Source organism: Salvelinus fontinalis, chromosome 6 (assembly GCF_029448725.1).
Source record: "Salvelinus fontinalis isolate EN_2023a chromosome 6, ASM2944872v1, whole genome shotgun sequence".
In the NCBI taxonomy this organism is placed as follows: domain Eukaryota; kingdom Metazoa; phylum Chordata; class Actinopteri; order Salmoniformes; family Salmonidae; genus Salvelinus; species Salvelinus fontinalis.
The window spans coordinates 56,976,300-56,991,512 of record NC_074670.1 but is presented as its reverse complement, the minus strand read 5'-3'; the positions used below and the strand labels follow the sequence as shown (position 1 = coordinate 56,991,512).

At 42.3% G+C, this 15,213-nt stretch overlaps 1 protein-coding gene across 3 annotated transcripts in view; it reads right to left on the bottom strand.

The window, feature by feature from the left end:
- Positions 1–15,213, bottom strand: part of LOC129858186 (ecto-NOX disulfide-thiol exchanger 2-like) — a 321,149-nt gene that overhangs the window by 247,047 nt on the left and 58,889 nt on the right. For all 3 annotated transcript variants that reach the window (XM_055927213.1, XM_055927216.1, XM_055927214.1), the window contains one exon: positions 884–976. In XM_055927213.1, the coding sequence (XP_055783188.1) occupies positions 884–917 (34 nt within the window). In that variant the 5' untranslated portion in view covers positions 918–976. The remainder of the gene's footprint in view (positions 1–883; positions 977–15,213) is intronic.

The following is a 15,213-nucleotide window of genomic DNA, read 5'->3' as shown; positions in this document are numbered from 1 at the left end:
CAGGGAATACAATTAGCACCTGGCAAATGCCGGTAGATTTAGGTATTGGCGGGTAAGAATGTCTATTTCCCCAGCCACGTTGGCGGGTGGTTAATTTGCAGGAATCTAGTATGAGCATTACATTCCTGAATAAAAATAGTCAAAAGTGAAATATAAGCACATGGAGTTAGAAAAATGCTGCATGAGCTGTTTTCAAAGAATTTCTGCTGTTTTGTTTCATAGCTGCTAATTACATTAATAAACACTAATCCTATATCCCACTTTGCACAGCAACACTGCCTGGCAGGGGAGCTGAGCGCACGGACTTTAGTGCTGATATTCATTTTTGGAGGCGCTGTGCACAGGCATAAAATATGGTCTAATTTACTCAAAAGTGTCATGTTCCTTGGCTATTTATATTGTTTTTTTCCCCACAAACTCGGTTGCTTTTCGACATTAGTTTGAGTCTGCTGCTTCAACTGATAGCAAAAAGATACCCTAGTCAGACCCCAAATCTCAGACACGTGACAGGACTCCAGTGGCCATGTTGCCATGGTAACCAGAGCCAGAGTTAGAGGGGGGTAGCGCCAGGGGGGTTGGGCAGAACCAGTGTAATAGGGGGGGTAGCTCCAGGGGGGTTGGGCAGAACCAGTGTAATAGTGGGGGTAGCTCCAGGGGGGGTTGGGCAGCAGAGAGGAGGCTCTACTGGATAGAAGGAAACCTCCAATAGGGGACAAATACAGTCTTATCAGGTGTGCAGCAGGAATTTTGGCAGTAAATCCCCTTAAGAGCCATGAAATCTGGACACGGCACCTGAGAACACCTCCAGGGCTGTGGTGTGTACGCACCCCTCCAGACTCTCTTTCCACATGCAAACTCGTGCACAGACACACTGAGCTCTTACCTGCTGCTCGTCCTGATCTGTAGTCCTTGTACATTATGGCGTTGTGGTGGCACTTCCTCTGATCTCAGCCCCTCTGGTCTCTCAGCGATGCTCCTGTGAAGAAACAGCATCAACAACAATGGCCCATGATTCTCTGTTCATTCTCTTTAGATCCATGCTGTTCAAGAGAGCACCAATATGCCATACCAGGATCTCAGCTCATCATTTCTGTGGCTGGTTCAAGGACACCAAGAGGACTGGGTAATAAGACACCAAGAGGACTGGGAAATAAGGGCCACAATACAGGTGCTTTGTCTTGAGTAGAGAAAGATGATAACTAAAGGAGGATGTCACTGTGGTTCTCTGATAGGCATGGCCCTTCTGCTTTGTAGAGGAGACACTCATCTGAACCAGAAAGAACTGTGGATCAGGAGGGTCCCAGTGACTAGAATTTACACTCAGCCTTTAAAAAAAAAAATATTTAACCAGGTAGGCTAGTTGAGAGCAAGTTCTCATTTACAACTGTGACCTGACCAACATAAAGCAAAGCAGTGCGACACAAACAGAGTTACACATGGAATAAACAAACAGAGTCAATAACACAATAGGAAAAAAGTCTATGTACAGTGTGTGCAAATGATGTAAGATAAGGGAGGTAAGGCAATAAATAGGCCATAGTGTCAAAATAATTACAATTTAGCAATTAAACACTGGAGTGATAGATGTGCAGAAGATGAATGTGCAAGTAGAGATACTGGGGTGCAAAGGAGCAAACATAAATAACAGTATTGGGATGAGGTACAGCGGGGCAAAAAAATATTTTGTCAGCCACCAATTGTGCAAGTTCTCCCACATAAAAAGATGGGAGAGGCCTGTAATTATCATCATAGGTACACTTCAACTATGACAGACAAAATGAGAAAAAAAATCCAGAAAATCACATTGTAGGATTTTTTATGAATTTATTTGCAAATTATGGTGGAAAATAAATATTTGGTCAATAACAAAAGTTTCTCAATACTTTGTTATATACCCTTTGTTGGCAATGACAGAGGTCAAACGTTTTCTGTAAGTCTTCACAAGGTTTTCACACACTGTTGCTGGTATTTTGGCCCATTCCTCCGTGCAGATCTCCTCTAGAGCAGTGATGTTTTGGGGCTGTTGCTGGGCAACACGGACTTTCAACTCCCTCCAAAGATTTTCTATGGGGTTGAGATCTGGAGACTGGCTAGGCCACTCCAGGACCTTGAAATGCTTCTTACGAAGCCACTCCTTCGTTGCCCGGGCGGTGTGTTTGGGATCATTGTCATGCTGAAAGACCCAGCCACGTTTCATCTTCAATGCCCTTGCTGATGGAAGGAGGTTTTCACTCAAAATCCGACGATACATGGCCCCATTCATTCTTTCCTTTACACGGATCAGTCGTCCTGGTCCCTTTGCAGAAAAACAGCCCCAAAGCATGATGTTTCCACCCCCATGCTTCACAGTAGGTATGGTGTTCTTTGGATGCAACTCAGCATTCTTTGTCCTCCAAACACGACGAGTTGAGTTTTTACCAAAAAGTTATATTTTGGTTTCATCTGACCATATGACATTCTCCCAATCTTCTTCTGGATCGCCCAAATGCTCTCTAGCAAACTTCAGATGGGCCGTCTGGCACTGCAGGATTTGAGGCCCTGGCGGCGTAGTGTGTTACTGATGGTAGGCTTTGTTAGTTACTTTGGTCCCAGCTCTCTGCAGGTCATTCACTAGGTCCCCCAGTGTGGTTCTGGGATTTTTGCTCACCGTTCTTGTGATCATTTTGACCCCACGGGGTGAGATCTTGCGTGGAGCCCCAGATCGAGGGAGATTATCAGTGGTCTTGTATGTCTTCCATTTCCTAATAATTGCTCCCACAGTTGATTTCTTCAAACCAAGCTGCTTACCTATTGCAGATTCAGTCTTCCCAGCCTGGTGCAGGTCTACAATTTTGTTTCTGGTGTCCTTTGACAGCTCTTTGGTCTTGGCCATAGTGGAGTTTGGAGTGTGACTGTTTGAGGTTGTGGACAGGTGTCTTTTATACTGATAACAAGTTCAAACAGGTGTCATTAATACAGGTAACGAGTGGAGGACAGAGGAACCTCTTAAAGAAGTTACAGGTCTGTGAGAGCCAGAAATCTTGCTTGTTTGTAGGTGACCAAATAAGCATTTTCCACCATAATTTGCAAATAAATTCATTGAAAATCCTACAATGTGATTTTCTGGATTATTTTTCTCATTTTGTCTGTCATAGTTGAAGTGTACCTATGATGAAAATTACAGGCCTCTCATCTTTTTAAGTGGGAGAACTTGCACAATTGGTGGCTGACTAAATACTTTTTTGCCCCACTGTAGTTACAGATGGGCTATCTACAGGTGCAGTGATCTGTGAGCTGCTCTGACAGCTGATGCTTGAAGTTAGTGAGGGAGATATGACTCTCCAGCTTCAGTGATTTTTGCAATTCGTTCCAGTCATTGGCAGCAGAGAACTGTAAGGAATGGCAGCCAAAGGAGAAATTGGCTTTGGGGATGACCAGTGAAATATACCTGCTGAAGCGCGTGCTATGGGTGGGTGCTGCTATGGTGACCAGTGAGCTGAGATAAGGCGGGGCTTTATCTAGCAAAGACTAATAGATGACCTGGAGCCAGTGGGTTTGGCAACGAATATGAAGTGAGGGCCAGCCAACGAGAGCAAAGGTCTCAGTGGTGGGTAGTATATGGGGCTATGGTGACAAAACAGATGGAACTGTGATAGCAAATTGGATGCAGTCTGAGTAGAGGAGGCTATTTTGTAAATGACATCGCCGAAGTCGAGGATCGGTAGAATGGTCAGTTTTACAAGGGTATGTTTGGCAGCATGAGTGAAGGATGCTTTGTTGCGAAATAGGAAGCCGATTCGAGATTTAATTTTGGATTGGAGATGTTTGTGAGTCTGGAAGGAGAGTTTACAGTCTAACCAGAGACCTAGGTATTTGTAGTTGTCCACATATTCTAAGTCAGAACCGTCCAGAGTAGTGATGCTGGACGGGCAGGCAGGTGCGGGCAGCGATCGGTCGAAGAGCACGCATTTAGTTTTACTTGCATTTAAGAGCAGTTTGAGAACACAGAAGGAGAGTTGTATGGTATTGAAGCTCGTCTGGAGGGGACACCATGGAGGAAAATACAAAAAACACAAAGCTGCCAGAGACCGACGCACAGAGAATACTCACTGTGATGTATTATAATAGACTGAAAGAGGCCCTAAGGGTATCGTGATGACCAGAGTAATTGGCTTTCTTCTGCTATGACAATCTGCATCAGTCATGCCATGATGCCAACACACACTCAAGCCACTGTAAAGGGCACAGAGATCCCCAAAGCTTCCTCTACTACTCACAAACACTCCTGAACAACAAAGGCTTTTTACTGCCTCAGTGAATTTCTCCTGCCTGTTACCTCATATTTCTGTGTCTGACTTTGTATTGAATGCTTGTGCATGTACACTGAGTATACAAAACATTGCCCTTTCCATGACAGACAGACCATGAGGAAGGTATGATCCCTTATTGATGTCACCTGTTAAATCCAGTTCAACCAGTGTTGATGAAGGGGAGAAGACATGTTAAAGGATTTTTAAGTCTTGAGACATGGATTGTGTTGTGTCATTAAGAAAGTGAATGGGAAAGACAAAACATTTAAGTGCCTTTGAACAGGGTTTGGTATTAGGTGCCAGGAGCACCGGTTTGAGTGTGTCAAGAACTACAACACTGCTGGGTTTCCCGTGTGTATCAAGAACGGTCCACCACCAAAAGGACATTCAGCCAACTTGACAACTGTTGGAAGCATTGGAGGCAAAATCGGCCAAGATCTTTAAGACTTGACACCTTGTAGAGTTCATGCCACAACGAACTGATGCTGTTCTGAGGGCAAAGTGGGGTGCAACTCAATATTTGGAAGGTGTTCCTAATGTTTTATACACTCAATGTATACTTGAATCAAAATATTAACTTCTATAACGTATTGCAGGTGACAGTCCTTGAACTTGGACCCAAGAAGACCTATCAACGAGTATTGTGACCATGTATTGTAATGAAGGACTTTTTAATAATTTGTCCTGACAGCGAGTTACCAGAGTTAGCGGATGCTTTGGTTTTACTTTACCTTCTCCTTGAAATGCCAGGCGACTGTTTCCCTTAGGAAGATAGAACACACAGAGGGGTGGAGAGAGTAGGTGTTCTTGTGACCTGCTCCCTCCACCCCTCCTGTGATTTCATCCTTCCTGTTACCAGAGTTAGCGGATGCTTTGGTTTTACTTTACCTTCTCCTTGAAATGCCAGGCGACTGTTTCCCTTAGGAAGATAGAACACACAGAGGGGTGGAGAGAGTAGGTGTTCTTGTGACCTGCTCCCTCCACCCCTCCTGTGATTTCATCCTTCCTTCCACCCCTCTGATTCCATCCCTCCTTTCATCGCTGACCTGCTTCTCCAACACCATCCTTCTCATCTGCTCCCTTCACCACTCTTCCACTCCCTCCAACACTTTCCCTCCATCCCTCTGACCTGCTCTTTCTTTCCCCCTCCCTCCATCGCTGACCTGCTTCTCCCATACCATCCCTCTTACCTGCTCCCTCCATCCCTCTTCCCACTCCCTCAATCCCTCTTCCTCCTCCCCCCCCCTCTTCCCAGTCCATCCCTCCACATAGCTTCAGAGATCTGTTCATCCACTACCCTTGACCACAGAAGACCAGAGTGAGAGCTGGTGATGTGGGATCTGTAACCAGCCTCTCTTTGTCTTTAGACAGCAGAATTCCAGGTCAGGCTTCAACACTGGTCCAGATCTGTTCATTACCAGTACACCTCAAGTGTCATGGTGAATAAGGACAGAAACAGGTGTTCTGTTGTTGAGTCTATCGTTCTCTTTTATCTATTCTTCCTCTGTGTGAATGTGACTAATCCAGACTAAACAAAAGACAGGGGAAATAGCAACATGGTCTGCGCATAAGCAATTTGTGCATACATTTTACGTATGGGTAGCCCCAGCAGAAATCAAACCCATAACCTTTGACATTGCAAGCGCCATGCTCTACCGACTGAGCTACAAAGGACCACAAACATGTATTTTATCAAACCACACGCCTGGAACTGTGAGGATATTCTACTGGAAGCCTAAAAGCAACTCACTTTGATTTTACATATTACAAATATGCATCCTACACTTTGTATAAACATGCAAACAGCTCATTATTAGTACTCATAATAACAGCCTACTACAAGGAGGCTCAAGGAAGGAAAGGGTTCAAGTCAGTGCAGGACTGACTAGTGATGGGAGGGAGAAACAAAAATCAATAGTTACATATCACAATATTATTTTTGGACGATATATCGATTTTTGAATTTTAAAAATAAATGACGTAACTAGCGTCAGTCGTCGGCAGTACCTGCGCCAAAACGCAGGTATTTTTCATCCTAAAGATTGTTCCCATTTTTCACCACTTTCATTTTCCTGGCTGATCAAAACTTGCTTTCTCATGCTCTTGTGTCTATATGTAGCAGAAATATGCTGAGCAATATGTTTGAAACATAAAATAGCAACAAAATCAAAGTATTGTGAAAATCGCAATACCTATCATATCGGCACCTAAGTATGGTACTAATATCGTATCGTGAGGTCCCGGGCAATTCCCAGTCCTAGGGCTGACCATGTGACACAGATCCTCAACAGGTCTTTAATTTCACACCCTGATGACCCTCTGAGGATCTTTCGACTGATGTAGATAACCACAAGACCATATGTTCCTCCTGGCACCAGCCACCTGAATGTTGCCCTCTTTTTCTTCACTCTAATAAATGTAAAGGTCATGGATGAATTACAGTCTGCCCTTCACACTGTGCACTAACTGGGCTCCAGCATGCACTTTAACTTAAGGCTGGTTATGAACACATATTTAGCAGGAAAGAGACGGAGGCAAACAGCATGAGGGCAGTGCACTAACTAGGCTTATGCAAAGTGAGGAGTACTGCTAACCAGACTAGGCTACGCTATATACAAGAACTCAGACCGAAGAGCACTAATTGAATGCATGATGAGTTGCATTTAGCCTCGCCAATAGCTCAATATCCTTTATGGGTTAACTCGTCTATCAATGTGTAGCATCCAGCTAGCTTCCCAAGCTAATGTTGGGCTACTGGTTCTGGTGGTGGGTAAACAGATGAAGGCTGTCATGCCGGGTTTCCCAAACTCAGTCCTCGGACCTCAAGGGTTGCACCTTTAGTTTTTTTTGCACTAGCACCACACAGCTGATTCAAATAATCAACTAAATCATCCAGCTTTGATCATTTGAATCAACCATGTAGTGTTAGTGCAAAAAAAATAGAGGTCCCGAGGAGCGAGTTGGGGAAACACAGCAGCAGTGGAAGTTGTGGGACAGCAGAGAGGGGGTCCTTCTTCCTTTTCATTTGGAGTGACACCAAATCATATGGGTGATAACATTGGTGATTCCTCATGAAACTAGGAGAAAACAGGACCATGATTTGGGGTGTTTTCCTGAAATGTAATCCATAGAAGGGTCCTTATGAGGAAGAATTGTTTGACATTTCTTGAAGCATAATTGAGAATGCATTAAAGTTGGAACATGCGACAATTTTGGCCTTACCCAGGCCTCCTTTAAAACTCCAGTGTTTCATCTGTAGGTGCTACACAAAGTTAAAAAATGGTGTCATCTGATGCTTTCCTGCTTGCTCTTTAATATGAGAATTTTGACTTCAATGAAAAATGAATTTTGATAATTCACTATTTTAGATTTGTCTAATTTTGATATATATTGGTGAACAAATAATACTCTACTGCCATATCAAAGTCCCAGAGTGGGATCTCTGGTAGTTTTACATTTTTGTTTTCTAGAATGGACCAAGACATCTTAAATCCATTAAAACCACCCAAAAACACAATAACCATGAGCTATTTACTATTTACTGTAAAAACACCCACTTCCCTTACACATTAATTACCCGTGACATTTTTCATATCTTACCACCCACAGGCCTAGGCTACGAATTTCTTGCAGTCCAAAAAAAAAAACTCACGTTGCAGACTCAGAGGCAGCAACTGTTATGATTATTAATGACAAGCCTTGGTCTGGGAAAAGAGAATTTTAGCACAGTTCTTTGAAATCTTTCTGCCGCTATGAAATGCATGTTCTGATCCAGGCTTAAACGCGAGTTGCTGAGAGGGGAGACTGGCTCCAGAGAGAATTGCATCATTATGCCAGACAGTCTTGCTGAGAGCGTGGATGCCATTCAAATGGAAAACGGACCCAAAATCTAAATTCGTTAGAGGACTGAAAGTAAAATCCCTGCTTGAATTGATGTTCCTGAAAACATGAAAGTATCCCAGAACTGAAGGTAGGAAGAAGAGAAGAAACATTTTTCTTTTTAACAAAGTGCTTTGAAAGAGATGGTTGGTGCGAATGATCTTTCCACTACATAGTTTAGGCCTATAACCTGATTTATTCTGTAACATTAACAAATACATCAGGTTAAATTTCAGATGGTGGTCGTAACAAATGCAGCCTTGCCTACAACAGTAGCATCATCATGGAAATAACTAAAAGGGAAATTGGGTAGTTAAGATGGAAGCACATCACAACTGAATATTAGCCTAGCTGGTTAATGATCAAATAGTTTAAAATGCTACATTTAATTAGCATAAATAACGATGCGGGATAGAGCTGCTGAGAATGTAACACACTTTCCACCAATCAAAAGCAGAGCTACTGTACCATACTCAATTCATTTTCATTGTCTTTCTCAGGCAATCCTGTATATTGTTTACAGGTATTTTAACACAATGTTGAGCACATTATTCATCATAGGTTCATTCAGAATTGGAACAAAAGCCTGTGGCGGGCAGAGATCAGAGGACCCCTCAGTGAACAGTCTTATCAGAGAGAGTCAACATGACCACATTGTGATGGAGGAGAGAGAGAACACATCAGCTCATCTGACTCCATTAATCTTCTCTGGCCGCACTGGAGGGGACTAGCAGCAGAGGCAATGCAGACCAACAGAGATTCAGTATCAGTGGATTACCTACTGAGCATTGGATTAATCATAAAAACTTAAACCAAGCTGAACTATACTTCACAAGCACCACTTTCCCCCATTCCCTATACCGTAGTTCTGCCTCTGTCTGCCAGGTTATCTGTATGATGAAGTACCTCATCTTCAACACAGGGACTACAAGAGGAAGCATTTTCCCCTTCTGTTGAGATCACTGAAAAAGGTACTACACTGGTTCAGCTGAGGGGAAAGGCAGTGCTTAACATGATGACGTTGAGTGGTATAACACAGGAAAATCTTACCTAATACCTGTATATGTCAAAACAGTGCTCAGCTGTACTAAAAGCCTCATGGCCTTGAAATATAGAAACCTATCCAGGTTCAAGTCCCTAAGCATACCATTGTCATAGTACTGTACATCAGTTACCATAGTCAACAATGTCAGGTTTTCCTGATCTGTTCAAAACTCGACCTCCACTTGCAGCTCAATTTGTTTTTTAAATTTGGTATACTCCCTAGACCTATGCTAATCAGACACAGCTTCATACAGACAATTACATTTACATTTGAGTCATTTAGCAAACGCTCTTTTCCAGAGAGACTTTCAGTAGTGAGTGCATACATTTTCGTAATCCTAATAATATATGAGTGGCTTAATTTTATAACACTGCTCCACCATGGGAACATTCATTTAGGGCTGGAGGACAAATTGAACAGGAGGCATCGGTGTAGGGCCTAAGGATTTCTGAACCAGACTTCACAAATTCAGTATTAGAATAGGTGGAGCTCTAGTTGACCTTTGCCCTTCCGTTGTTCACTGCCGGGGTTAACCGAGCAGAACGCCCAGGTGTCCAGTCTCCGGAGAGGATGAGCAATCCAAATGGCCCTTTTTACCGAGGTTATTATCCTCATGTGGCTCTGTCATGGCAACCGTTCCACTGCAGTGAGGGAAGGGCAGATGCCACATTAGAATATTGTTTAGCAGGGGATTTATACAATAGCATGCTGCATGCCTCCCATTGTGTCCAATGTAAAAACCAAAATGGGCTATTTGTCACGATTCAGAACTCATAACATGATTCATAACAATAGAATAATGTAGGCCTAAAGTGTGACTGGGGAATGATACCAGTTTCCGACTGTAGAAAAGCATGTACACTTATAATGCACCAAAAGCAGTGTGATTGGGACTTGGGGAGCAGCTTGTGGGAGGAAGCATGATCCCTTTTCCTACTGGTAGATATTGCATTCATTGTTGCAACTATTATTCCTGATATGAGGGAACCAGAGCCATGTATTTAGAGAATTGGGCAATGCTATTTCTGCAATATGATGCATTTACATGACAGTTCAACATTCTAAGGCTGCCATGTTAGCTCCCCATTAACATTACATGGGGAATACATAAACAATGCGATGTAACATAATGTCTAGATTTATAACAATATTAAACATTCTAAAAGTTGGCCTCTAAATTTGCAGTATGTCTCTGGGAGGGTAATGGAGTCCCAGTAGCTCTCTACAGTAGTCTTTCAAGACAGTCTCTTAAACTGCCATTTCGGATTGTTTGCTACAGTACTTTTACAGACACAAATAGGAATTCAATTGAGCAGCATCATTACATGAAGAGGTCTTACATAACCAAATAATACAGCTTGTTACAGAGAACAGAGAAAGAAAAGATGAGGTAATTGAGTTGCGAAGGGACACAGAATAGTCTAAAATGGCAATATGCCCTCAAATGGACATGAAACACTGGCTGTGAAAACATAATGTAGCCTAAAAGTTGAGTGGTGCTGCATATAGCCAGCATGCAGACAGACAACCTAACGGTATGGTTCCTAATGAGGGAGATATGACAACTGTACTAGGCCTATGTGCTTTTCTTTGATTGAAGAGAGCAGAACGAGATGAGACTGAGCCCAGAGCGAAGAGCCTCTTGAAAAAAATGTGATGGTATGTTAAAGAAAACTACCTTCATTAATCCTCTAGGGGGGAAAAACTTCCATGTTCAACCTAGAGATGAACCTTTGCATGTCATCTTACACTGCTCAGATAAATGGACTCTAGGCCTGTTGGTTGACAACCATTCCCAAAGGTTTCATTTTCTCACCACAAACCATGTTAGAGGACGCTGAACCTGATATTGCTCATTAACATGGGTAGCCTTCTATAGGTAAGGGAATAGCAGGTTATATTTACATTTACATTTAAGTCATTTAGCAGACGCTCTTATCCAGAGCGACTTACAAATTGGTGCATTCACCTTATGATATATATATATATAATTACATATATATTATATAATTAAGTATGTAAGTTATATAATTAAGTCATACCATTAGAGCCCGTCACTTCATTTCAGGTCTTTCTCCTCCACGCTGGAGTTGATGATTAGGGAGAGAAGATGGGAGGCCTAATAAGAAGCTTGTCTGAATCAGTAACTGCATGGCAGTTATGACAGATGACAAGGGAAAGGTGTCATGGGAACCAGATCATCAGGTGAACCAGATCATCAGGTGAACAAAGGGGTATGCTAAATTACAACAAATTACAACTACAACCATTCACTTTTTAAACACTGTAGCTAGTCAATTCAGTCTATCCTAAAGCCTACTAGGCCACCGAGGTGCTGAGATCTGACGGTCACAGCAGGATTTCTGCCCTGGCATCCGCCACGTACTGTAGCCAGTTAACCTTTTCAGACAAAACCTCTCGGGAATCTTTGTACCCAAAGGGCAGAAGGATAATTGGCACAGACAGTATTCAAATCCATAAAAGGAGTTCTAAGTGCAGTGTTGGAGGAAATGACTGTGCAGTTACATACAGATTTAGACCCAACTAACTGCAGGCTTCCAAGGAAAAACAGCAGCCTAACAATACATCTGGTTTCTATTACATGTCTGACTCCTTTAAAACAAAAACTAAATCCTATTCTAAAAAGGACAGTTATTGTAAATAAGAATTTGTTCTTAATTGGCTTGCTTAGTTAAATAAAGGTTAAATAAAAAATAAATAAATAACTCTGAGTCCCTGCTGGAGTCCCTGCTGGCACGTTTTAGACTCGAGTCTGTCAGGCTTCTACACACGCAGGGAAACAAGGTCACGAAGCGCCAGTGACAGACGTGTTGGATATCTGGCAACGGCACCATGTTGCAAGGCAGACTCCCAGACATAAATAGTTGTCATCTAATTAGAATTCATAATATTAAAGTGGATTGAAGGGGATGATTTTAGTTGACAACATTTGAAGCAATTCCATGTTTGAAGGGAACCTCCGTCTGGTTGAATTGACTTAATCTTCAGAGAAGTTCAAAACCGACAGAAAAGATTTGCTTGCCAAATATTTACTTGTTAATCCAATCCAACATCCAGGGAGAGAATCTTCAGACAATCCATGCATACTGTAAACCCGATAACCAATTAGTAGAAAGAGAAAGCTGCAGCAATGCTGGAATCTGATCTTACTTCGGGCCTATGCATGGTGTAAGAAACCACGCCTTGAGCAACAGAGGGCGATCAACAAATTAACGGACCCAGCCGAAACACTTTCCATAGTAATTTGTAAACTCCGCTGAGCCACAGAGGCGTCGTTGCAGACAGTCTCAGTCCACAGGATCCAGCCTCCTAGACTGAGCACCTCCCACTGAAGGCAGGCTTGTGAGAGTTTCCAGTTCCGTTATTTACGAGTGGGCCGGGAGCCAGTGGGCCTTGTTAAACAGCCATAGGCACGTGTTCACCTTGCATCGATGGCCAATAGAAAGACTAGGGAAATCATGACCAGCTCTATCACATACAGCCCCAGCCCAGAATTTGTCAGGTTACGATCCTGGCAGCATTCGAGGACGCTGAATTGAACCCACAAAAAAATTAAAAACAGGAAAAGTAAATAGAATTCAGTACCAGCTAGGGAAAAGCTAACTGGTGACAGGGCTAAACAAACCCTGTGTGGAATTCTTTCCCTCCAAAAATCACATCAAGCATCTGCTATAAATGTTTTATATTAATTATCAACAAAAAATATATTGAATGGAAACATTTCATAAAACCTCACAATAGCATGATTGATGACTTCAGGGTATTATATTGAACAGAAACAATATGGAAGTACTGTGAGGTTCCTGAGAGTACCTGGCTGTGTTATCTACAGTTACCAAATTTAGGAGGAATAAAATTCTACTTTTCTTCCCAAGAAAGGGCCTCAAAGCAGCCTTGCGTGTGAAGCGTCAGATAGGATCAACTCTCCCTGTCACAACTACTCACGTCTGTGAAGGAAGATTCTCATTGGAAATTAATGGATGTGTGAGGAAGGTGGGAGACGGACACAGAGTCCAAAATACCGCTGAAAAAAGGCAGTTTTCACCCTCTGTCCTACCCTTCTGCCCCTCTCTTCCTCCCTGGAGATTTGACACGCCTTTATAGAGGGATAACAACAGATGACACATGAAATGGTTACAAGGTCACTGGCAAGTAAGACAAAACAGGTGCAAAACGGTGAGGACAAAGTTAAAAAGTTTGACTAAAGTCAAAACAGAAAGGCCTGGATAGTACATGTTCCATGAATAATAATATGATCCCCTTTATTCATAACAGCTGGACATCTCCAGAGGTAATATCTGAGATGAAAGCGGCCTCATGATACAGCCATCCCAGTTTGTAGGGCTAGCTCTTCTCTCTTCACGCAGGCAGAGACCAGAAAGCTGTCTTTGATTTAGAAGCTAATGAGTCTGGTCAGATGTTCACAATTACCCTCTCAATATGCTCTGGAGCCTGTTCTCTTTCTAATAAGAGAGGCTAGATAATTACATTGTCTTTTCAGGGACTGTTGACTGTGCCATTCACCCAACATTGAGATGAACAGGCTTTAAAATACATAAGCCCAGTAAGGGTAGTAGTAATAGTGTTGGGCAAAATAATCACAAATGATCCTGTGAATAAAGATTCACGTGCATCCATAAAGATTTAAATCTAGCAGAGTACAATAGCACAGGTAAACAGTGCATGACAGCTGATTGTAAATCTGGTAAACATGCTGCAAGTGCTCTAACCACCTACATACACATCATGAAAGATTGGGCTCGTCTCCTGCTGCCTCAGTGAAAAACATAGTTTCATAAAATGTTTCCAACCCTGTTTAACCAGTGAACCGTAAAAAGATCTGCCAAGAAATTCAATTTAGACAGAACGTTAAATGGTGATGAGTCAGATGACCCATAACCATTAATGATGGCTGAATTGTTTCACTGTTAGCTCAACATTGCTGCAGTATGGATATGGGAATAGACTTTCTATTGTCAACATTTCTCTGCCCACCACTTACCTTGCTTGAGTCCTTCACCTCTTTACAGAGCAGAGCGGTAGCTTAAAGCTAAGCATAAATAATTCATTGTTTGGAACCAACACAATGAATACCAATTCACTCATATTGTAGAGCACTATCATCAAGGCTGATTGCAATACCTGATGTCATTAACTTCATCTGTGGCAATGTGCCGGCAATTGCAAATTCCAGTTCAGAATGCTGACACCAAGGTTACACAGCAACCTGGTAGAGTTAGAGGGCCTGTCTGCTGGCCAGCCGACTGGAATAAGGAGAGGAAATTACTTTCTGGTTTCAAATTGTTTTCACATTAGACTCAGACTCTTGCCCCCTGCAAGAGGTGGGATTCTGCATTAAAAATGACTAGGAACTGGGTAGAGTTAACCACAGAAACGGACTGACATTATGGGGCAAAACAATATGTTTCAGCACTCATCAAATGTAGGCTACATATTCAATATCATCACAAACCAGTAATTGTCAATTACTGTTTTATAGATGGGGCCAGAGTGGCTGATTCTGATGTTTGAGGCCTCTGACTATAATCCAGTGTTACTCTCTATGATTGGCTACAAACATAAGCGTCAAATCAAATCTAAGTTTGTCACGTGCGCCAAATACAACAGGTTTAGTAGACCTTACAGTGAAATGCTTACTTACAGGCTCTAACCAACAATACAATTTTTAAAAAATGTTTAAGTATTAGGTGAACAATAAGTAAAGAAATAAAAACAGTAAAAAAGACAGTAAAAAATAACAGTAGCGAGGCTGTATACGGACACCGGTTAGTCAGGTTGATTGAGGTAGTATGTACATGTAGATATGGTTAAAGTGACTATGCACATATGATAAACAGAGAGCAACAGTAGCGTAAAAGAGGGGTTGGCGGGACACAATGCAGATAGCCCGGTTAGCCAATGTGCGGGGGCACTGGTTGGTCGGGCTAATTGAGGTAGTATGTACATGAATGTATAGTT